The sequence below is a fragment of the Pipra filicauda genome, unplaced genomic scaffold, assembly GCF_003945595.2.
Source record: "Pipra filicauda isolate LSUMZ 115617 unplaced genomic scaffold, ASM394559v2 scaffold149_size4050908_pilon, whole genome shotgun sequence".
Taxonomy (NCBI): domain Eukaryota; kingdom Metazoa; phylum Chordata; class Aves; order Passeriformes; family Pipridae; genus Pipra; species Pipra filicauda.
Genome location: NW_024103984.1, coordinates 925,133 through 951,217, shown reverse-complemented (window position 1 = coordinate 951,217; position 26,085 = coordinate 925,133). Strand labels below are relative to the sequence as shown.

General features: G+C 37.8%; 1 protein-coding gene across 5 annotated transcripts in view; it reads right to left on the bottom strand.

Annotated features, from left to right (window-relative positions):
- Positions 1–26,015, bottom strand: part of RFTN2 (raftlin family member 2) — a 37,669-nt gene extending 11,654 nt beyond the window's left edge. The window contains exons 1-8 of one of the 5 annotated variants that reach the window (XM_027730662.2): positions 21,662–26,015; positions 21,064–21,268; positions 16,931–17,114; positions 14,864–14,975; positions 12,996–13,308; positions 9,854–10,054; positions 6,757–6,878; positions 5,593–5,696 (exon numbers count right to left, since the gene is read on the bottom strand). In XM_027730662.2, the coding sequence (XP_027586463.2) occupies positions 5,593–5,696; positions 6,757–6,878; positions 9,854–10,054; positions 12,996–13,308; positions 14,864–14,975; positions 16,931–17,114; positions 21,064–21,202 (1,175 nt within the window). In that variant the 5' untranslated portion in view covers positions 21,203–21,268; positions 21,662–26,015. Of the gene's footprint in view, positions 1–5,592; positions 5,697–6,756; positions 6,879–9,853; positions 10,055–12,995; positions 13,309–14,863; positions 14,976–16,930; positions 17,115–18,236; positions 18,506–20,176; positions 20,378–21,063; positions 21,269–21,661 lie in introns of those variants that run through there. The other 4 variants (XM_039378854.1, XM_027730665.2, XM_027730667.2 and 1 more) reach the window with 4 other exon arrangements.
- Positions 26,016–26,085: the final 70 nt, after the last annotated feature.

The window sequence follows — 26,085 nt, the reverse complement described above, 5'->3', positions numbered from 1 at the left end:
CTTGCAGAAGATGTATTTTCATAACCTTTCCACCAGAAATACAGGTCACCACATTGATAACATATGTACTACCAAGCCCAACTCAGTGTCAATGAAAGAGTGCAAGAATTTCAAGACCAGAACTCTAGAATAAGAGTTTAAAAAATTCCAATGCTCTTCTAAATATCAGATACTACATTTTTATAAGCTCTTCTCTCCCCAACTCCTGCTTCTGGGTAGTATTCAGCAAGAGTTTTATGCATATAAAGGAAAAACACTAAAATGCTTTAGTAAAAAGGTGACTTCAGATTTAAGAGTGCACTAAAGACAAGTAGCAAAATGGAAACACCAAAGAGACACAGTGAGTTCATCTGAAATATTTATGATTCTACCTATTCCATCAATCATAAAACAGTATTATTATGCATAACATTACAGAAAGAACTACTAAAACAACACAAGCTTTTACTTCACTATGAGTGTGTCACAAGGTTACCAATCACATACCAAGTTCAGGTAACTGGTGTGTGTCTCGTGACAGGGCTAGGACTGAGAATTTATTTAACATTAGGGACTTGCTCCAAGAAAAATCAGGGACTAAAACTGTCCCTATGAGCTCAGGAAGAGTTCCCAGCATAAATAGCTACTCAGTACACATGTACTCAGATCAATAGCTGGTGATGATGGGTTTGTGATTGTGTTTGGCCCCTCCCAATCTTCCCTTCAGTCCAGCTGGACTCAGGTCATGGCATATCTTTGCATGTCTTCCTTGGATGAGAACAGAGAACTATCCTAATCTCCAGCTAGTGGGGAACACAAAAATGCAGGAGAGCAAATTCATTCATTTCCTTAAACTAATAAGGATTCCTGCTCCAAGAGTCTCTACCTCACTATTTGCACTCATTAAAAGGAAACATGTTAAGATTTTATGTCATTACAAGTAAGCCTGCAATCCTGCAACCTTATTCCACTTGGCTAGGTATTCTCCCTGCCTCAGTTATGTCTGTTTTGATAACATCAACTGGGAAATCTCTCTTCTATGCAAGAAGGCTGAGCGCAGTCCGGGGCATGGGGAAGAGCTTATTTTGTAACAGTGTCTGCATTCCTTCAGAGACCAGAGAAAAACCCAAACATTAAGCTACAGCTTGTACAAATTCTACTGGAACAGAGAAAGGACATGATGGTGAGTAGACAATAAGTAAATTAACAATCTTCTAAGTCTGACCTTATTAAAATGCCGCACACGACAAAGCTGCTATGAGCTTAATTCACAAAGGACTCAATGACAGTGGGATTTCCGCAGAATTTAAATGAGAAAAAGTGCTTACAGCAAGGGAAGCTCTGGAGCTTCCCTCACATTTCCACATTCCCTCTTTGCCTCGTAAGTCAGGGCATTTTGAAAACACTGATTAAGTAGTGAGCCATGATAAATTAATAACCAAAGTCAGTTTTTTGCACTGCACTGCTCAGAGTCTGCCTTGTCCATTTTCAGGCACTGCAGTAATCAGTGGAGGGAAATAAAGGTCACTGCAGAGTCAGGCTGCTGAAGCTTTTTCCTCTCTCAAGAGTGATGAAGAGCAACAGAGACTCTTTTGTTGAAACTTCAGCAATTTGCTTGTCTGCTTATGCTGGACGAGCAAAGAAATTTGTCCTCTTACACGTCTATATTTCTGTCCCCAAAAGCAAACATCAAGCTGGAAGCTCAGTAATACTCCACTGGCTCTGATTTTTACAGTTCCATTTTTTTGTTATGCATGAACATGTTATTTACAAAGCACTGCAAACAGAGGTTAAACAAAGTTTTCTAAAAATGAACAAAAGGAATAAGATAACATTCTTTTCATCTATTCAGTTGTGGGTTTTTTCACATTTCTCAAAATAAAGCTTTGCACTCCTTTGGAGCCACGCAGCACCTAAACTTTCAGTCATGAGACTGACACCAGCTTAAAGGACCCATTTAATGAAACATTTGAAAAACCTTAGAAATACTTCTAATTTTCAACCCCTAACATGTATGAAATTTTACAAACTCCTATAATATCATAATAAAACTGCAGGAGCACTAAATTTACCAGCAAAGTATCTCCTAGATACTAGATTTAACTCCTAAAAGGACTACTCATTTTATTCTTGCTATTTATCTGAACTTGGCATAATTACTATCAAAATTCTTGTCTTGAAGACACTTACCAATTAAGTAAGACTTGCATATAATACAGGGGGCTCTTTAGATCACTAATATTATTGTGGACCTATCAGGTATTCTTTTATGGTCTGCTTTTTTTGGGCTAAAAATTTCTTTATTGACTGCTGGCACAGTTTAAATACCCAAGACATGGATGGATACAACAAATGTTGCATCATATGCTTTTCTTTTTTCATGCTCTGCTTTCTCATATCCCCAGAGTAAAAAAAAGAATCACTGTCAGGAGAGGGCAACTTCTAAGCAATCTCTGGTGTGCTGACCAAAAAACAAACCCAAGCCCCACAGTGCTTATTTTTCAAACAACACTGCACAAAATGGCTACTGTGAGTGTTTCAAGAATGACATGTGCACTCTCTTTGTAACAATAAAGAGCTTTTCAGGGAAATGTTTCCTGCATCCAACATGATTTAGCCATTGAGGTAGGAATTGAAAGACTAAACTGCTGTACAGAGTGCTGCCCCTGCCTGAAACAGGACAGTGATGCGTGACATTCAGCTATCACATCAGCTTAATGCTCTGGGCATTTTATTTTATACTTATTTTTATTTATATATTTATTTTGTTTGTTTTTATTTTATTTCATATGTCTGTCAAAAATGAAAAACTCTACAACAACAAAACCACATAGGAACAGACATGACAGCCTAGTGTTTTTTTGAACTGTTTCAAATCCTAACCCTGCAAAAAGCCTGAAAAGGAACACATCAGTGCATGGCAACCCTCTCACACCCCAGCTGGTCACACTCTTCGTCTGCAGACAAGCAGGGGGCACAGTGTCTAGGAAGAGATCACAGAAGATGATCTCAAGTGATGGAAAGTTTTGCAATAAATAAGAAGAAAACAGAATAGACCAAAGTACTGCAGTGAGTAAAAATGAGGATAATGAAGATTTTATCTAAATACTGTGCACAAATTCTTTTATAAAAATAAATATGAAAACATGAATTTGTCAGATGATCTCAAAATGTTGCTTATTTTATTTTTTCAGTGTTTCTGAAGACTGTTAATATTCAGGTTGGGTTTTGAGGACAGAGTTCCAAGTCTGGCAAAAAACCCCAGCTGTTGAGCAGCATAAAGTATCCTTCTTTATTGAGACATTTAACTTGCATTCCTAGGATAACCCATCACCACCACCACTGTAATGGCATCTTTCATATCAGACACACAGTAACCATCCAGGAATTTTTTCTCTTTAAATGCCAACATCAATGCCTAAAAATAGTAGTTATCAATTGCTACTTAGCCCATGAGGACAGGAAGTCGTTAATTTTCCAACTCATGAATTCTCAATTCCTAATTAGGAATTCTTCTTCATGGGCTTTTTCAAGTTTTTTTAAAAAAGAAGATTGAATAGCTGTATATGAGATATCCTACAGGCACACAAAACATGATTCATCTCATTTCTTCCAAGAGTAACTCAAGCCACAGTGGGATAACAAGTATTAGACAACTCATGCAGACTCCTACCCAACCATTTAGGCCAGAAAACAAATGCTTTTTATTAGTCTGAATTATTTGAGTGTGGATACAAAATGAATCCAGCTTCAGATTTGGCCAGGATATGATCCCCTTTAGCATGAACACTGCTATTAACGGGCTGGTTGTTTCACATCTAGGATGCAACACCACTCGAGAAATCTAACACTACTTTAATATTTTGCTGGTTGGCACATTTTCTTACTAATTCAAATACTAACAGCTCTAGCCTAATCAAGCTGTTAGCCCTTTTTCCTATTTTTTTTTTCTTTTAGCACTTGGATTTTTTTCTATGGGCCCTGCCTTTGCTCTGCAATCTCTGAGGTACAAAGCAGCACCATTCATCTGCTGCAGGCACAGACTGACACTCCGAGTGGTTGATCAGCAGCTGCTCAGGACATTCCTGACCCTGCTTGTCCAAACCCTGCAGGGATGGGTTCAGTTACACTGCCTGTGGGACACAAGAGTTTGTAGGTTAAAAAGTCCCTCATTCTATGACTCACAGCACACCATGACTACTAAAATCTCTCTCCCATTGTCCACCGACATCCTTCAAAGATTAGATTCACATTGTGAAGACTTACTGTCAAGCTAAGATTTGGCCAAAAATTTCAGCTGCTTACAAAAGCCAGGCTCAGTAGTTCACATACTCTTACAAGTCACCATGTTCAAAGCTAATACATTTAGACTGCAAAATTATTGAAGAAATTAAAGGAGAACCATTTTGGTTTGTATTCTGGAAACTGCTTCTTCTAGAAGAAAACAAAACATACAGAGGCCCTTACTAAAAAAAAAGAAACAAACAAAATTCCACAGAACATGCCATATTATTTTACCACTTGTGTTTGCATTTCACCAGTTGGTTAAAATCAACTATTAAAAAAAATAAATAAATCCACAGCCAAAACACCCCAACACCTATTTCCTGATCAGAAAAGCCTCCTTCTCACATGCATGAGTTGATTTAATTATGTCAAATCACTTGAACAAAACTCCCACTTTCTTGCAGGAGTTTTCTTAGAAACTGTCATTCACATCTTTTTCATGCTGCCTTGATTTAACACAGTGAGGTCTGGGATCCAAAGATTTCCCAAGTTATCCACTCTTTCCACAGTTGGTAGTGAGCCCTAAGCTGTGCCTCAGCACATCTGTTTGTTTTCGAAGCTTGGCAATCTTAATCTAATGGAAGAAAAACTTAAAAAAAGAAGATGAGAGAGAAGAGGGGCACTAAGAGTGCTTAATCCACTGCTTCATTTGCCATTTTTTTTAACTTGATACTGTGCTGAAAAGCACAGTCCTTTTTGGGGGGGTTAAAAAAAAGTCTAGAACCTTGTGGAGGATTCAGGTGGGCTATTTGGCTCTTCTTAAAGAGCAGACAGAGTCCCCTCAATCATCTAAATAAGTATAACAACTAGAAAACTGAAATCCAGTAGTTTGGTACAATATTTGAAGTGAACCATAATATCTATATTAAAGAAGAGAAACAGCGCAGTAACTTGCTGAATTAGCACACCCCACTCTAATGTGCAATAAACAGTGCATGACTGTCTTGTGACATGACTTCTTCCATCACCTTAACTAGTCATTCACCAAGGTCCTAAACTAGTGAAACATTTCAATACTTGTTTCAACTTGAAGTGCATGAGTAACCCCACTGCTGGGGACTGAGTATGTGGTTAAAAGTTTTGTAAATAAAAACCTTTTAATGTTTAGATTTACACAATGTATTTTAAGTCTAGAATTAGACTCACTGAAACCAGCAGACCTAAAACACCACAGTACAAGACTCAACAATAATGGTACTTAGATCTCAAGTTTTATATGCATTTAACATTAGCATTTTCCTTCTTTTTACGTTTAAGGATGCAAGTAATTACTTGATAATTCTCAGACATGTACACCAAAAATGCTGCAATCTCTAGTGTGGGTACCTGTCATGTCGTACGATGGGTGTAGGCAGGACACAGGTCAGGAGCCATCCAAACTCAGCCAGCGTGTGCAATAAAGGTCCATAATCTGTTTTAATTTCACACCCCTACATTAATAATTATAAAAAGTAGTAAAGAGACTCTGTACAGATTTTATTCACATTTCTATACAACTACAATTCCTCTCTCACTTTTAGTGGGACGATCCTTTGAGATGACAAACTGCTGTTTGGTGGAGATTCACTACTTCAAACTGAAAACAATCTGAAAGGTCATGACTACAAAACCCAAGGAAAGCAATTTATTAACATCAGATATGAGCCCTGATTCAGCAACAGAGTACATCTCATTTGTCCAGTTTGTCACATTGCTAAATTAGTGCCAAAACTTTAAACACCATATTAGGTGTCAATTATGTATTTGTTTTTACTTTAGATATGAAGAATAAGCATCTCACCTAGCACTATAATTAAGATTTTGGTGAGGCTTTTTTGTTTGGGTTTTCTTAACATACAAGCTTTATGTTAATTCTTTTTACGTTGGTAAACATTTATCATTGGATATTTCAAAAGTAAGCCCTTAATATCCTCCAACAATGACTAATTTCAGATGTCATTGATGCAATAATCCTAAAACATTAAAATATTTAAAAAATAATTTTATTGCTGTAGCCTACTACAGTAATTAGGAAAATCCAAGTATTTCATATTTAGCAGTAACATTTTAATAAAAATATACATCTGAAAGCCATAATTAATTCATTATAATTTTCCTTCTGTTTGTAGTTCTAGCTATCTTCTTCCTCTTTTTATTTAAAAATAAATTTGTCACACATTGTCAGTGTGACCTGCACTTGCTGGAATTCTATCTAAAATTGGTCTGAAACACATACAAAAATCCCAGAACATTTTCTTTGGTGGTTGTATTTGTTGGTATGATCATTTGCAAATGGCAGGCCAGAATCCCTCCAGCATATTTCTTTTATGTACATTTACCAATGGCCACAGACCTGACTTTATTTTTATGATTTAAGGCTTGAGTTTAGCCTATGCAAGTGGCTTCAGGAAACCATCCTGAACGTTTATCTAATACTGGTACAAGCACCCTAAGGAAAAAACAAGAAAAATAAAAGTAGGAAATAGCATTGCTAAATAATCACCAATTTACCTCAATGACTGTCCATTGTTCAACAACTATTGCATCATTTCCTTTCCTGCTAGAACCTGGAACCCCAGCACCTTCTTCTTCATAGATAAATAATCCCTCTAAAGATTTGGGCAAATAGTCCCCTGTGAACATAAACAGAAACAAAGTTTTAGGTTGATACACTACCAAGAGGTACATATGTTATGTTTCCCCCCCCACCCACTGAACAGTCCTCTAAATAAATGAGTTAGCAAACTCAAATTTGTGGTTATTTCTGCATCTAATTACAACTTGGAGCATGCAAGTCAACTTAATACTCAAATCCCTTTTTTTCCTACACAAATTGAACTCTGAATGATTTAATTTTCTCAAAAGCATTAACCCCTTCCACGCTCTAATCTGAATTCCAGTTTCCTGTACTCAACACATCTCCTGCAGAGGATGGGCACAAACCCTCTTTACTCAACCTCAATATCATCTGCCTGCAGCTTCTGGTGTGGTGGCAGGGAACAGAGAGAAGTGAACCATGAAGTGCAAAGCCAAACTATTGCTACTTAAAAACATAAATGGCCACAGGAAGAGCCTGAAACACAAGTAATTGTAAGAAGATTCCTGATGGGAAGGAAGTTTCAGAGCCCAACTCCCTGACTCACACGTCAAAGCTCGATAGCATCCGGCTGGCCCAAAGTAAAGCTGTGCATCAAATACTGGGTCATTTGCTGGTTTTGCTTCTCCCAAGAACCTTCAGGAAGCCTTTTGTGGAGATGTACCCTGACAGCTGACTAACTTGAATTTAAACTAAACTTAGACATTAAAATTATGCAATCCTCAGAATACCGGATTTAAATCCTCTCCAGTACTGGATGAGGTATGTTATTGCCTGGGCATTAAAGATGGGGTAGTTCTTCACACAGAGAGGAGCAGACAGATCTTCTCTATGTGAGGAATGGGAAGACTGTAAAACTTGTTGGACAACAGCTGCAAAGATTAATTTCAACAGCTGCCAAAACCAGCCCTCAGTGAACTGTAACAGATCTCCAGAGCGTTCTTTTCCAGCACTAAAAAAAATCTCTGTATTGAAAACTAGGAGTCTGAATTCTCACCTCTCTTCCCCCCAAGGAAATTTTCTTCTTCCACTGACTTGAATAAACAGGAATAATAATTTCAGAGCAAAAAAGATGACTACTACAAACTGCACCGTTAGACTGTTTATGTGCATAAAATCTGCAGTTTGAGAGGGACTAGCTGCCAAATTCCATCTGAGGTAAACCTGTTGATGAGCTTATGTGCCTCTAACAGTCACTAAATTTACTTTATCACAGAGCTACAGAAATGCAGTGATTCACACTCAAAACTACAGAGAACACTGAAAACTGAGGAGTTGTCATCAGGGTTTTGCTTTTGAAGAACCCACATAGTTTAGCTTTTAAAGATTATGTTTTACTTTTTTTTATTTAAGCTCTGTCTTGCAAAGGAGATGGTGAGTGCATATTATTTTAAGTCAAGATTAACAGAAAAAAGCATAAGACACAGTAAATATAACAACTACTCAAAGTCCTAGTAATTTTGCCCTCCCTGTGTAACCCATATAAGAGGCAGACAAAGTGACTTATGAAAGCAACTTTGACAATTAATTACCTAATGCTCTTGATAATCAGCCTGAGCATTGCAAAAACTGTTTAAGGGCCCTGAAACCTTTATAACCAACGTTTTACAAGACTTTCCTCCACTGCAGCTCTTTATTTTGCCTGCTTACACTGAACTGCCATAATTATACAGGAACACCAACAACTTGCAACTTAGTACAAGCAAGACGTATAAATTCAACCAAAGTATCACTATGGAGAAGCATAAAGTCTAGGTTTATTTTAACAAATGTTGTTTGATAGCAGTTAATAGTTTCAGAATTTATTAACCAGGTCAGTTTGCCTTGATCTGTACCCCTAACACTAGGGTACTATCATCTTCTTCCAGTTTTTTTTCAAGCAATTGTGCAACAGTCAGTAGCTTCCTAATATTTTTTGCAACACTTAATTTCTGGCTTTCAGACAAATTCAGTTCAAATAGAAATGGAATCTCTAAATTATGTATCTTACCAGCAACAGTTTTACAGTTCTAGATACTCTGGCCAGCCAAGAGCTGCTTCTGTTGTCACCAGTGGTACAGCACTGACCCACAGCTCTGCCAAAAGGCAGGATTTTGGGCTCAGCATGGTGTGCAGGGGCCTGGGCCAGCAGTGGCACTACTGACAGGCTTGCATCTGTTAATCAGGAGGATGAAGGCTAGAAACTCCCACAGAGCTGGTAGGATCTCTCCAGAAAAAAAATGGGTATCACACCGAAACCGGCAGAATGAAGTAAATTTGAAGATCCTGTGGCACAGAGGTCTATCATTTTAATTGCTCTATTATATCAATATGACTGTCAACTGAGCTGGCAGATTCCTGCAGAAGAGCACAGGAAGCAGGAGGGATCAGGGAAGACCTCTCTCCCAGCTGTGTGAACAAGTCCTGGAGGATCTGCCTACAGTTGAATGCAAGGACAAAAACAGGTTTCTCTACTCCCTACATGTGTCCACATCTGACCAGAACAGCAAATTTTAATGCAGTTTGGTGGTTTGGAAAGAATTTTTAAGAAAGTAGGAAGCATGGAAAGTCTAACTTGGATTTAATGGTACAATAAGGTTAATGAGAACTCAAGGTGCTCTTTTGTCTCATTAGAAATATTTGGAGTGCAGCACAGTATCCACAGAGCAGCAGAACAGGAACATCACAGAAACATTCATCTAATGATCTCCCCCTGCCATTACCTTTTCCTTCAAAAAAACCAAAACCAAACTAAAGTTTATTTTGTTTTATCACTACACTAGTTTCCTGCTTTGGAAATTCTCAATTTGATAAACCAAAAGAGAAATTTCAATTACTTCAATCTCTAATCGGCCAGAAGACAAATTATTCCCTTTTTAGGTATCAGATTCTACAAAGTTACAATATACTATCTGAATATGTTTACATATTGACCTTCATACCAAGAAACAAAACGTGGTCTTATTTTTTTCCAAGTTATGTAGATCTACATAAACAAGTAAAAGCTTTATTATATTCTGGGACTTTACTCACCTTTGGAAGATTCCCAGTGCACAAAAGAATCGACTAAGGACAATCCTTGTTTATAATAAAATGTAGTTAATTCTAGCCAGTCTGCTTCCAGAGTACTAACAACTGGCCCCTTCCTTGTTACTTTCATAGACAAAACACCTTCATGATAGGTCCAGCAGGTGGAATCGTCATCAAAAACATTGAAGACTGTATATAGCTTGTCTGACAAAAGAGAAAGGAAGAAAGTGAACCTCTTAAAGACAGTGCTCCAAAATTAATAATATTACTAATCTCTTATTTCAACGTAATTTTCTAATTCTAAGCAGCAGCTTTAATAATTGTTTCCTGATGTGTCTGTACTCTGTTTAAGACCTAAACACACTCAGAACAAGGTGTGAGGGGAAGTAGGTTTTGGGATACAAGGACAATGTGAACTTACTACACTTGGGCTGCCACGGGACCCTCTAGGTAGGTGGGTTTTGCATAAAGAAAATATACAAGAGCTAAGAAGAACCCCGTGGAAACAGACTTCATTTCTGCCACTCATAAAACTTCTGGCTACAAATATTTGAAATTCTAATAACTAGTGACAATTTTTCACATTTGTAAACATAAGGAATGTCTTGTACTGTACAAATTTTTACCCATTATTTTCTGAAGGTTATTTAAGTATGATATTAATTGCCTACTGGGGTTTCTCAGTAGCTACTGGTGATCATGCAAGCGAAGTATACAAAAACTACATCTACTCAAATCATTTTATATGATTATAAATTAGCAGGTATTAATACACTGCTGTTACAAAAACATTCAAACACTAAAATTCACAGATCCACAGCATTTCAGGAAATCACTGTTGGAAGTTATCAAGTCCTAGCTATTTAGAGGTGTTCCACAATACACTCATGTGTTTCACTGCTGTGGAGAAATAACACAAACTGGTTGCCCAAAAATGTTCTCAGATGGTCTAATACTGCTGAGCAGCATAAATCAATAAAAACCAACCCCTAAACATGGAAGTATTCACACTGCCAAAACAAAGGAACTTGGCTTAGATGACCCCAAATAAGAAGCTAGTCTCTCTAGGCTCCAGAAACAGAGAGGGATTTCCAAAGTAGGCTTTGTAGTGCAAGTAATCTGAATCAGCATCTGGAAGAACCCCTCTGTTCTGAGAAGTGTTACCACACTCACTGCAAATGACATATTCTTTACCAAGAATAAGGTAAATTCATAACAAAAATCTGGACTTTCGGTAAGAATGACTCTTCCTAGTCATTCTAGTATACAGTTTTATTCTATCCCCTCCACAGGGGGTTATATTGGTATAAACGCATTTATCCTGATAACCCTTAATTTCCTCTCCCATATAGCAAAGTGAGATCACTTATGCTTCCAAGAAAAGAAAACTGTTTTCCAATACAACTATTCAGTTGCTCATATCTACCAGAAGTTTGCCTCCACAAGCAATATATTAGTCAAAATTTAATAGAATACATCAAAAAGCAACGTAATAGTAAAAATTCATATGTTATGACCCCCAAATCTAGAACTTGGACAATTTGCCTCTTCTAAGCAGAGGTAAATGGAACAGCAGTACATACATACACACTCATACGACTTCCTTTCAAAATTCACATCAGTGTTTTTTTAAAGTGATGGTTACATACAACATATTCCACGAAAGGTTAAGTTTCCAAAAGTTCTGCCTTACAAGTTCCAGTGACTTTACTATTTGACTAGTATAGAGAAGCCTGGCATATCCCCTCTAAAGGCTTTTTGAAAAGTTTCCTGAGAGCAGTGCACATAGGGGATGCACTGGTTGCTCATCTACCTGCTCACACCAGTCTGCACAAACAACACTCTTGAACAGAACCAGTTTTCCGCTTTTTCCTTGTGGGACTTCTATTCTGCCACATATACCAAACCCACTGCTTCAAGATGTAAGGAAAGAGTTGAGCTTTAAGAGATTATGCTATAAAGGCTCACTTGTAGAACTGCTTTTACTGAGGTGTTAAAAATAAGAAGGACATTGATCATCTCAGTGCACAGAGTCATTCTTCTGACAGCCTACGAACTGGAGAGGCTGCTTTACTTTTAACAGCAAAGTGAAAAGGTTGCTTTTGAGAGCAATTAAAACACGTCTGGCCCATCAGGGAAGAACCTATTATGTCAAAATGCAGCCTGACATGGAAGTTTCATGCTGCCTGCTTTCCACACAATACTGTCTTGTGTTAGTTCTCATGCTTCAGATTACTTCTTCCTTTCCACCTTCTCCTCTTAGCAGCCTGGAAGACTCTGAAGCCATCTTTCACACAGACTACATTAAGCATCTCACACTCTTCTACAACTAAGTTGTCTACCTCTGCACCAACACTTTTCAATTATACTTTCCCTTCCTATACTTCTAATGCTTACTTTTCTCTAGTGAATTCATTTTGTAGCAATTATCGTCTTTGATTTCATGGTCAATGTATTATTTTAAGTGATCTCTTTCAGGGTGCTTCCTGAAGGCACGTTAACCAGAAAGAATCCATTAGGAACGGATTTGTTTGCTGTACATTATTGGGAGCTGGCTAGAAGCATGTAAAATTACAGCTCTGGCTGGAAGGGGCTCTCTCTGTTGTCAGCTTTCAAACAGGCACAACTGCAATCACAACATATTCCTGGAAATGTTTATGATTTAATATGAAGTGAAAACAATATGCGTTTAGGAAAAAGGTTTTATAACAATTGCATCCTTCTAAGAGAAAAGACTTTTACTGCCATATGTTTGTTACACACATGCCAAGCAAACAAGCTACCTGCTTGCACCACATTTCAAGTCAGAATTACACTGTGGGCAATTCTGGGTGGTGGTGGTTTGTGGGTTTCTCTTTATTCAAGTTACAAATTAGAATTTGGACTGTACATTTATAATATTCTATATGAAAACTGAAGTATCATTTTAATCTATTACCACAGCTCATATACAGAAAGTAGAAGGTAAATATTTCTTTTGCTTTTTTAACTGGCAACTTCTTTAGAAATGTGTATGCATTTATATATGCATATATAGAGGCATCATCCAAAGCCAGTATTTGACAGAACAGCATGTTCTATTTTTTCCAACACCTTAACAGCTCAATAGAATACCTTATTTCTACAATAAAGCAACATTTATTACCATCTCCTTTCCGTGGTTTAGAAGGGCTGACTTCTTTTCCAAACTGGAAGTCTGAATCCTCTAATAGTCTGCTTTCTCCTTGCATTTCCTCCTCTATCCCACTCTCAGATGAATGACCACTCAGTGTCCCCTCATTCCAGTTTTTATAGTTTTCATCAAAATTTTCTCTCCTGTGTTCCCTGTTTCTTCTGCCCAGTGTTGCTTCCAGCTCTGCATTTCCATCTGGGCTTGTTCCATTACAGGCTTTAGGCTGAGGGAAGTGTTGCGTTACAAATCCCACAAACTTCTTGCCTCTTTTAGCAGCTTCGTTAACCTATAATACAACAGAGATTTAGCTGCAGAGTCATTTTAGAATTGCATGGAACGTCTTTAAAACTTCTATATGCATGTTCTGTTTAACTGAACTGCTGAGGACACGAAGACATAGAAGGGTACTTATAGAAGGGTGGCTTGTCTTTGACACTCCTCATGCTTCAAAGTTAATGGAAGTTTTCCAGCATGTATCTGGAATCAGGCCAAGAAAGGTGGCCAACACTAGTACTGGCTTGGGGGCATACAAAGTCCTTCATTTAGAACAAACCCAAAGTACTTTATTTACTGTGTCACAGAGATAAGCAGTACAGTGGAGTGATAAATAGTATTGTTTCTTTAAACATGTGATACCACTCATACTAAAAATACTGCCCTCCAATACTACAGAAATATCTCTTTGTCATGTGCCATGATTCATTACCCCCTAGTTCCCTCCGAGGCTACTCAACTTCATTATTAGTGAGAACACTGAAGGAGCAGAGAAAGGAGGGAGCTACAAGCAAATAATCCTCTTCAACTCCTTCAGCCAGTGGTGTGTCTTTTTCTCTGCACTGAAGTCTCAATCTACAACTGACATCTGTGCCACCTGTGAGATGTGTCTGTTCTTGGAGGTGTTGGTTTTTGTTCTGGGATAAGGAGTGCTGCCATTTAGGAAGGTGATCCCACTGCCATCTTGTGCTACAAGCTCCCTGTGATGGAAAGTTTTCCCAGGTAAATCCAAACACCGGGAACAGTTTAAAATCAAATTATTCTCCCATACTACTTCTGTACCAAATATGCTTCCACGATTGCATCACTGCTCATTTCAAGTGTGTTTTTCCTTTTAATCTTTGGCTGGTACACTACACCACCAGCCTGGCAACAGCCACATAGTGTAAGCATGTAACAGAATCACACTAAAACTGAAATGCCTGCCAAAGTCAAAACAAGCCATTTAGAAAATTTAAGCAACTCTGAAAACTTCAAAGATGATTAAACATCTTCAATATGATTTTTCCTCTACTACTTTCCTTGGCAACTAATGTAAGAGATATCATTAACTCTTGTAATAACAATAGTTTCCTGTTTCAGCAAGTCTTCAGTTTTGCAGAGGAAGTTAAACACAAAAAGAACCAGAACTAGAACTTGCATTCCAGCGAACTTTAGTTTACTTTAACTATGCAATGTTTTCAAAAGCTGTGCCAAGTAAATACTTAATACACTTAACTGCATGTTGTAGTTCTGTTAAAGAATGAAAAAAACTTTCTTAGGTACTTTACTTGGAATAACATGAAACTTCAGACATCACACAAGCATTTTATAAAAAGTGATCGAGTTGGGCTTGATTCTGCTTTAAGTGGTGTAACCAGCCAGTCTCCCAAAGCTTTGCAGCAACCAACACTCAGTCCTACATTAGAAACATTAACTAGTGAAGAAAAAGAACTCTTTATTTTCAGAAAAGCTTTGTATCTTCCATGAAATAAATGGAAAACTAAAAACACATCAACCACTTAATATAACTTACATGTATGATAGCAACAAAAGTCTGAAGAAAAGTTGGAAAAAGCCTCCATTACCTTTTCTAACAGTTCTTTCACTACCTCATTTGTCAGTGTTTCATACATTAAAGGACATTCCTCAATCAGCAGCCTGGGGTGCCTTTGTCCTCTGGGTGCTGCATGCTTCTGGCTAGAACACAGAAAGAAAGCAGTCTTTGTCAGGAGTTTGCTGCTAACTTGGGCAAATGCTTGCATATGGAATTCTTCTCTTTTGAAACAGTTATGAAATCCTGACAATGCTTCTTCATACTTTTTAGAACTCAGTGGGTTTTAGTGTCTTGTTCTGTTTCTTATGCAAAGTGACAGGTATTGTGTTACAATGCCATGGTAAGAATATTAATATTTAACAGGAATTTCATCTGAAGGCCACTCATAGGCATCTTTTGGAAATTGAGCTTTACTGATAAACACCCCTGCTACTGTAATAAATGCAAAAATCTCTGATAATGCAAACCCCACAAATTTAAACTATAAATTTAGTAAGCACAAAACAGGTTTGGTTTTGTAGAAAACACTATGAATAGAAGTGGTCCTTTTACACTCAACATGCTGCTGCTTAGTTTTTGTAACTAAAGCAGAGTTGCAGCTGTGTACAGACAAATACTAGAAACACAATGCACAAACAATTACTGAGAGCTAGATAGTGTTTAAATCTCTCAGATTTAAGAAGCTGACAAGCACTAACTTCTATTTCAAGTTATAGAATAATACTCATCATGTTTTAGATAAAACCAGTTGGATTATTACTCAGACAACTTAGTGTCTGATTTAGTGTACATCAATAATATAATGGGATTTTATTTGATGCCTCCTTCACATAACCATTTGAACTCAAAAGAAACATCAATGAGACCCACTGAAATATAAAAGGTTACTTTCCAGACAGTAGTCAGAGAAGGTGTATTTGCCTACAGCAAAACCAACAGAAGTACATAAAGCACCTGCGTAGCAAACTGTGAAGCTACACCAAGAGTTTCACACGTAGGCTACAGGGTCTCACCACTCATCTATTCAAAGGCCTAAAGGTTCAAACAACAACTTCATAAGGATGCCACACCTAGAGGGATAAGGCAAGTTGTGGGAGCTGCTGCTGGCAGTGTCAGCTCCTAGAAGTCCCAGCTCCAGAGAGCAGGCATTCTGCTTTCTTACCCAAGCTTTTGCCCACAAGAAAAACATACACCTTGTTTGCAGATAGATGAACTTACAAAGGTTAAGCTGTACGAGCAGCAAATACCCTGGACAATGCTTGTTTAAGCAAGGGGTTTGAGAAGTTACCTCAAATGAACATGTTTTACAAAAGCCTTGCTGGAGTGGCAGGGGGCAGCTTCCAATTTACACCCTTTCCAGTCCTCCAAATAAATGAAAGAACCCTTCACATAAGGACTCAGGAGTGAAGGAGAAGCATAACAACTTTTAATGCAGTAAGAACCTCACTTTTCTAGTTTTTCAAAATAAGAACAAAAGGATATATTCTGTACATTCAAATAAACTAATGGTAACATTTCTTTGTGTTCTTTATGATCACATGGTGATTTATAAGGCAGTGATAACATGAGTAATAAACAAGACCATGGATCTGGAACAACTCTTGCATCTCCCTCAGTGTCAAAACCAAGATTCTGTAAGACCTCTGATCACAGAATGATTATCTCCTTCTTAATAAGAAAAAACCCAAACTCTCCCTGACAAGCTGTTTCACAAATTACATGTCATTTAGCCTGGGAAAAGTGAAAACAAAAGTTTTGAAAATGAAGAAGATAAAGGAGACATAAAGTAATTTAAAGCAGCTTATTACTCTCCTACTGTTTTGGTTAATCTTCTATTTGCTGCAGTTTCTAAGACAGATGATATTACACTTTGGATTTTTGTTTGGACATTTACTATGGCAAAGCAAACATTAGCCTGTTGTGTGCTTAGCATTGATTAAAAAACATTATTAACTTGCTCACCTTTCTAGACCAGGAACAGTTAATTTGATTCTCTGAGGCACTCATTTCAAACTGATAATAAGTTATGCAAGTTGAGCAACCCATTTACAAATGGCTTAAGTAATGGATCAGTGTATTCAAATGATTTCACTGTTACCTTAATTTTAATCGTGAAAGTACCACTCGATACATGTGACTTGCAGGGAAACTCCTTCTACGTCCGATTGGCAGCATAATAGGATGAACAGCTCCTACAACATATCCTTTGCTGTAATATTCTTCCACCTGAGAGGCTATATCCAACACAGAACTGATCTTGATAACTTCTGGATTTGACGAAGCTAAAAGCGTTGAAAGCAGAAGAGAAGCACGTGATCCTGTGTACATCCACATACATTTTAGGAGAGTTTCTTTTATGTAAACCACACAAAACCCATCCCAAGGCGTTTGCTAAAAAGTTACAGTTCTATTTATACAAGAAAAAGCAGATTCAAAGATGATTCAATAGTATTCAACCACTTGAATGTAACTATTTTTACAACTTCGTATGATCTATTTTTAACGTACTTGGCAACATTTTCTGTTTGATCTAGGTTTGCCAAGCTGATTTAAGAGCTGAGTTAACATCTAAACACACAATAGGGCTGAATTTAACAAAGCAACTATTTTGTCCATCCAAAGCCTTAAACATACTGATGTAGTACCCTTCAACCTTAGTTTTGAGCTAAGTTCCTGCATAACAGATTTAAGCCTGCAACAACTAATTTGTTTCTCTGTTTTTTTTCCCTTCAGAAGTCATCTGTGGAGCGCAGGTTGGTATTTTTACATAGTCCCAATTCCTTTTTCCAGTAAACCTAAGTACACATCACCTAAGTAAGGTTGTGGTGTTTAATTTCTATGGAGGATCCCTGAGTGCATGCAGGCATTTTGCATCAATAGGCAACATCTCAGTAATACACAGCTCTTGGGGAAAACTGTACAGATAAAAGGGAAAACTTCTTGGAGAATCTTTTTTGAATTGTCTGATCCACAGCACTTGCACAGAGGACATTCCATGCTGGTAACAGTATATTCTGCTGCAGTCAGTCTAATGGGGCAGTAATTCCTGTTCCTCTCAAGTACAACTGGAATTGCAGATGCTCTCAGAAAGCAGGAAATCAATACCATATAGAGACAGTAACAGAAGAGTAATTATGACAGCACAGATTTGTCAAAGTTTTCATCCCCTTCCATAAAGGGACAATATTTTGCCCTCAGCAATACCTCCATCCCATGATTACACTCATAGTAAATCTAGAGACATACATGCTGAGAAATAACTACTCCACAACCCACAAGCCAAGAAAGCAGCAATGATGCAACGTGATCATCGCTTATTTTGCAAATGTCTTAACCCCTTTTCATTAACAAAGTTTCCCTCCTGATGTGCTATCAACAGGTAGCCAAAACACTTTTACCAGTACCAGAACTGCAGCTAACTTGCCAGCTCCACAGTAAGCTTCCAATGCAGGACACTGAAGATGACCACAGAACAGCTACTTCATACACATTCATCCTGTTACTCAGAGTGACAAGAACTTCACAGCTTGTCATCTTAGCAGGGTGCATCAATGTTCCTCCTTTTCCCTAACAGGAGGGTTCTGGACAAAGCATAAAACATTCTGCTTCAGTAGGAATATTTAAGCTATCCCTACTTTTTAGTTGAAATGACTTGAAAAAACAGTAGTTGTTTTTGTAACTGAGATATGCCTCATGATTGAGACCTTGGAATTTACAATCACTGACAGGCATTTAAAATTATACTTCAGAGTCCACTGCTCCCTTTTCTTTGTACTATTCAATTCCACCAAAATAAAAGATGGGCTTTAATTTTCTTGTTTGGGATTCTCCTGGTGCACATCACCCTCCATGAAGCTGAAAGCTAATTTTTTACAGTACAGATGGAAGCTTATGGGGACCAGGAGGGGAGAAGCCAAGGTTCAGTGCACTGCTAATAACTAGTTAAGATGCACGAGGACTCCGGCCAGCAAATTTAGGCTGCAGCATGGTTGACCTAATCTGCATCACAGCTTGGGAGAAGATCAGGGACTGCTGACAGTCTCTCCAGCAGGCTCATTTCCACTTCACACAGCACATACCTGATAAAGCACAGAATAAGGCAGATTGAAATGAAATAACACACTCAGAGTTGCTATATTTTCATCTTGATGCAGGACATAGCTTTCTGTAGGATCTTAAAGATGATTAAGTGCTGATTTTCTGTATTACATGGTGCAAGAACCAGTGGCAATGAATCACTCAGGCAAACAGAAATCTTTGTAGGGGAAGACCTTGCTTGGAAATTGTTAAGACAGAAGGAGTGTCATGAAGATATAACACAACTTGACAGCAGAGTGAAAACTTTGGTCTGAAGTGATAAAGGGATCTCACTAATGTTTCACTTAGCCAAAGGACATTCAAGTAGCAACAAGCACAAGAGTGAGTTGACTGAGGTAGGAAAAAAAAAAAAAAAAAAGAAAGCCCAACAGATTCTCCACAATATTTTAGCTAGTCCCCACATTTCAGAAGCAATCAGAATTCACAAATGCCTCTCAGACAGTATACACACTGGTTTTTTTATTCATTATCATCTCTCTATAAAGGAAAGAAATTCCAAGCAAAAACTATTTTAAGGTCATATACACACAAAGCTAGAACCATTCAACAGAATGTGTTCACAAATCCACTTGCTTACAGTCAGAAACCTAAAAGATTTAGGCAACTATCAGAAACTGATTTTGCTTATTTAACATTCATAATACCACAGTAGGCCACTGAAGCCAAGCATTTCTGAATATCAGACTAAACAGGAGAAAATTAATCTTCACTGCTAAGTTATTTAAATGCAGAGATGCACCTTTATTTCCAGTTGTTTCATGTGCTTTTACTTAAAAAAAAGGCACAACCACCTTTATAACAGATCCTTTACACAACACTTTCTGAAACTGTGACTTGAAAACACAGGAAAGCTATCCAGAACACAGGCTATTTAAGAACACTAAATGCTCTTCAGCCTCAAAGTTATCCTTTCTATTACCAGTAGATTAGGAGGTAATCCATGTAGGCATTAGGCAGCCTAGCTTTATTTCCAGCATGTTACCACTACTACAAGTTTCGTTACTTCAAAAGGAACAAGCCAGGAAGAAACTTTGTGTAAATAAACAGAACAACAAAAACAGTTGGATTTCACGTACTATAACCTAGTAGAATGTGTATTCTCATCTGTACCTTGCAGATTTTCAATGAAAATACTTATATTTTAAATAGAATATTACCACAGTCCTTTAATTTAGAGTAAAACTAAGCAGAAGCCAAGTTTTGTTTATGAAACGGTTCCTGAAATTGCAGTAAGACCTGTACTTACACTTCCTCCCTTTATCAAACCCTTCTAGCAACTGCATTTACTTCAAATCCTTGTTATTAAGATGTTCCAGTAGACTGAGCTGTTCTAAAATGCAAGTTACTATAAAGTGACTGCAAAACTGAGCTGTCTGTTCTCCGAGGGCAGCCATCTGGGCTTGTTTATGTTTTCAACTTTGTGGAACAGGGAGTTGCTCTGTTAGAGATGGGACACCCTCGGGAAGGAAGTATCCCACAGAGCACTGTCTGCCTCTAGCTATGCATACAGATTTTGTTTCATTTCAGTCACGATTTCAAAAGACTATTCAACAACTACAAGTAAAGCACTCGGAAAAAAAATAGTAAGATGAAACTGTAAGAGCCTTACAGAAATATCTACCAAGAGTCTGGAGTGGGCATAAGAGGGGAAGTTACTCCTAGAATACAACTAAGGAACAGACTTACTTCTGCATAAAGTAACAAGGACAATGACAGCCTGTTTTCAGAAGTGGAGTGCATTTAAAAAAAATTGTTATTCAATTAAGGTTCAGGCACAGTGTATTTTCTGAACCGTCACACTGAATGCAGACAACCATTATTCAAAGCGAGTATGGATGGCAGTATCTGACTCACAGGAAACTAGGAAAATCTCTAACAGTTTTAGCCAGCTTCCTTAACAAGGACAGTTGTGTAATTTGGAGGGTTTGGTTGTTAAAAATACTTCGGTAGTTTCCACTGTAATTTTATATAAGTGAGGACCTCCGTCATGATTTGTGTTTCAAAATAAGAGTCTTACACTCTGGCTGGCTTTGCTAAAAGTATCTAAGATTTACTGTAAGTCAAACAAGACAGAGCTAAGTTAAATGCCATTTCTTATCTCAGAATAGTAAACATACAGCACAAAAAAAATACCTTCTAAAGTAAAATCCAGCAATACATATTCATAAGCAGAATCCGTCTTTGTTTCAACTTGTGGTCTCTTCAGTGTAGAAAAGATTTTTCCAGGGCTGCTATCATCTGGGTCTTCCAGCTTTCTCAGTCCGCACCCCATGGCAAGATCTGCAAATGATTAAGTTGCAGGAAAAGGTGGGGGGAGCAGCAAGATCTGTCGCTCTTACTACAGGAAAAAAAAAAGTAACCAAATAATTCCCTTTGATTTTGTTTTCTATTAGCTGTAAATCCAAACAGAGAAAAAATCCAGTTCCCAAACAGAAAAGCGAAGGTACTTTCCATTCATTTTTAATACAGAACCCGTAAGCCCGTGATGATTTCAAGCTACAAACTTGGTTAAGAGTAGGCTTGATTTCGCAGCAACATTAGAGCTGCTCCAAACTAGCAGAGATTTTCCATGCCACGTCAATTTACAGCCAGCCCCTATCAGTGCTCTCTTGCAGAGGACACCAATAGTGCTTTGTTTGTCCTTCTAGACTGACTGGGTGAGGGGGGGCGGGAGGGGGGGAAGAAGAACTGAAAAAGAAAGTTAGAGAGAAACTTGTCTGTCATTACTTACCTCCAGAAGTTCCCAACTGCAGTAGAAAGTCAGAGGGGAAAAAAGCAAGTTAGTCAGAATGAAAGAATGAGAAAAGAGCCTCAACATGGTTGGAGACGAAAATCACTTCCAGAGAGGAAGTCAGCTTCAAGAGGAAATTGCTTCTGGCATCTCAAAGGGTAGAAAAGCAAATGAAAAGCTGTTTAGTCCTTATTTTAGATTTCAGACTTTGGCTCCTATTTCCTTTCTATAGGAATGTTCTTCCAGAGGAAAAAAACAAAAACAAAACCAAAAACACATCAACATAGTGTAATACATTGTAATAACAAATTTATGTAGTAATTTCTTGTCCAGAAAAATCGGTAAGAATCTACATCGCTAAAATTATCTTATGTAACTGGTTTTGAAAACCACCAAAAAATGACACTGAAATATTCCTCACTTCAAATGGGAAGAAAGACTTTTCCAACATTTTATATGAAAAAAGTTACAAAACTTTGTTTCCCATTTTTTCATGGGTAGTGAACAAATAAAATCCTTTCCTCCTCTGTTAGGATGACCTCAGTTGGTACAGCCACAGGCTTTCAACACTGTTTCCTACACTGAACTTTTCTTTAGGTCCTGAAAATTTAGTATAATTTTAAGGGCTCTCAATGCTCTTATATTAACTATTCCAAGTCACTTGTAACTGTATTACAGCTGATGCAAACCATGATAATGTATAGAGGAAAAAGGAACAGTAATTTATTTTCTAAGGCTTTGTTAGGAAATTCACCTTTTTATTTTTAGATTGCATCTAGAGAAATTCAGAATCATCTAGAGAAAGCCAAAGATTCATAATACCATTTTAGATTAAAGGAACTGCACATTTGAATTCAAAAAGATTTTCTGCTTTTTTTCATTGAAATATATTAATCTTATTAAAAATGCCAACATTTTGTATAACGAATCACTCTAAGTTAGGCATTAACTATTTGTGAGATTCTGTTCTATTGGAAGAAAAGTGATCTAACTTTTTATTTAAGTAACTTACCAGGAATGATAAATCTAAAGATCATACCCCTTTGAAATACACGTTACAGCTTAAATTTACTTAACTCTGGAAAAGTTTACAAGTCACTGAGCGCAGAACCTAGGACTGAAGCTGTAATTATCACAAACAGTCTTTAAAACAAACTCCCGGGTGCTGAAACCAAGAGGAAATCCCTGAGTATTGTCGGCTTGATTAAAACCTCGGAAAATATGCCAAATAAGCAAAATTCATCATCTTCCTGCACGTTGTCTTACACATAAATTGCTCCCAGTTTTCAGTAAAGGTTATCCCTGAACTGTTGCTATACCAGCCATACATGTGAACTGTCCACTCAACCCTGAGAACCCCACTGCTTCATTCCACACAGACTTTAAGATTCACTGTAACTGCTTGTATAAAGCCATGGCATGACTAAGAGAGCTGCAAGTAAAACAACTTTTTGCAGCACTAGTCCAGTTGCCAGCAGGCTGCCTTTTCATTTATTTATTTTACTTAACATAGCTACATTTTTAATGAGGCCAGAATATTGTATTTTGAGCTCTTCATGACAAGGCTTACACAATATTTCAACCTTCTCACCAAGACAGGATTTTCCATAGTATAAACAAACTCTCATGACACCACAAAGAAACACTGTTACAGATAAAAGCAGTGGTCCTTATTTTGTGCAGCCCTAGATTAGTATAAGGAACTTTAAAACTTCCAAGTTGGAAGTCAGTCAACAGTTGTCACTGCAGACTTGACTCAGTCACTAGATTGAACCAATGGAACTGTGGACTTCACATGTCAAGATGAAGACAAAACAAAAATCAGCAAGAACCAGCATCCCTCACAGGAGTTCAAAACTGCATCAAGGCAGCCAAATGACTCAGGAGAGAACCAGAATCACAAGATTCTTGGATTCAAGAGCTGCTTGAAGAGCTGTAGTTTCCTGTTGCAAAGTGGATACAAACTACAAAACAATCCACTTAGTGAGGCAAGCTGCAAACACGCTGGGAACGGGTATCAGAGAGGAGCAAATCCCTAAAACTCCGATTCACTGATGTGTTGCAGCCGCAGTACCCCCACTGAAAGAGCATGTGACTCCTTCATTGAAACTTGATGAATTTTTAGACTTTTAAAAAGGCAAAGTTAGCCAAACAAAGGGCCAGTGAATCCAAAGGAACTATGCTTCCATGGAAGGCTTCCAGGATCCCCCAAGAGTTTTTATTCTGACGAACTGGAAGAGTGATACAAAGCCTGCAGAAGAGTAGCACACCCACAGGAGCGTGTCCCTAGCAATGGATTACTGACTTCTGCTGGCAGTGCAGGATGAGAAGCAGCAGCAGTTCTGCACAGCAGTTCTGACCAGACTGTGAGACAAACACTCTTGCTGCCTACCCCCAGCTCGGGGTTGTTCCTGTCCCTCGGTCATGATGTGCTTTGTTCCCTGTTGTCTGTGGGAGGTTTGAAAACATTTGCAAGGAGGCATTTTTGTCTTTTTTGTTACATTACTAAGCTTACTGAGCAGAAGGACACAACACCATGCTTGAAACGGATTTGGAACTACAGATGCCCCTGTTCCTGACTCTATGCTGAGCTGTTACCAGCATCACTGACATCCAAGGCAGGCTCTCTGTCTGTGGCGCTGGTGTCAAATACAAGAGGTACTGGCACCCCTTTCTGAGGAAATCTCTCTTGCTAGAATTGTAAAGGTAACACTTCTTGGGGTTTCGAACATCTGTGATAAACCAACCTGAACACAGAGCCTATTTACAAGAATGCCTTCTCCAAAACCCAGTATCACCTGCAGAGACCATTTAATAAAATAATCCAGTTTAAACTTTGCCTCCCCCAGTACCTTCAAAGATCAAGAACAGGAAATAGTACCTGACAGTAGCATGGTTTTTTCCTCAAGTCATCTCAGTTTTCTGTTGATTAAAATCATGAGACATAAGGAAAATCACAAAAACCATGCAGGTACATAGAAGATTTTCCTTGTCTGCATGCACACTGTCTAAATAAAGGCTAAAAATAATAAATAAAAATTCGGGGAGATGAACTTATAATCAGCATTTAGTTTTTAATGGATACTAAAACTCAAGATCATAAGTAACTGAATCTGCAGTTCAGTCTGCTACACCAGTATCCATAATAAGTGTTACCTGTCTCTTTCTGTGAGGATACTGGCTAGTAAGTTCAAAGCAATATGTATCATACTGTTTAAATGCTGCATTAACTTCAAAAATAATGAAAAGAGGCAATATTATAATTTTAAATTTCGGAAGATGAATCAATGACTCAGTAAAAGGGTTACAGAATTTAAGGGGCATCACAACCATGACAAAACTCCTGCTTCGTCACATGATTTAGAACTAGCTCAAGATTCCAAGAAAACATCACCCACCTCCCAGCCTGTCAGGCCACCATGGGCAGTATATTTGCAGGAAGGTTGTTCACTCAAAACATTTCAACTGTTGAGCTTACCTGGAATAAATTCACTAATACAAGCTGCACAGACTTTAAAGATCCATTCCCAGTCTCAAGGTTTGTGCAGTGAGCATCAGAAATGTAAATACCTTAAAACTCCAATTACCTAAAGAATAAATCATTGTTATTTATAAAGATTGCTAGGACCAAAACTGACTCAACTAACAAGAAACAGAAAGGATAACTCTTAAGTTCCTCTGACAAAGTCAAACCAAAGTATTTGGACCAAACGTGTTTCCTACTTGGGGTAGAATATTTTGATCCTCCAAATGCACATAAGAACATTAATGAAAAAAAAATCAGCATTATTATTGCCTGTAGATCAGCCATCACTGACACAGAATGTTTTTAAACAGAGGACAGACACATTAGTAAGACACAAAGGGGCAAACTGCAAACACAAGCTAAATTAGTCAGATCTCCCCAGAACCTGAGGGTATCTGAACAGCTACAGGACTCGAAAACCATTTAAAAACCCCTAAATATCCATTATCTCAAACTGCAACATTTCTGAACTTCAGTTCCTCTCTGAACTTGTTTTCAGGCTTACTTCCTTTGTTTTATGACTGAAAGCAAATGTAAAGTTTTTGCTTGGGAGAGGATAATGACAGAAGCAGCCAAAATCCCATGAGAAGAATTCTGCAACACCATTGTCCAGTATTTTTCACAGCCCCATCCCCAAGAACAATTAATTTCAGTAAAGAACTGACATTTACTTTTTTCCTCATAGAACGAGTTGATATTAAGATACTAAGAAAGTCCCCAAGTTCCATTCTGAAGGCTCTTGGGTTTGGCAACTTGCTTTTTCTTCACCCCAATTTTTTTTCTTTTTAAGGAATAGTTTTGTAAGTATGACAGGAACACCGTCTATAAACATGTTAACTTGAGCATAAAAGCCAGCTTTTATGCTACCATCTTTAACTTAATGTTCTAAAAGTAATGA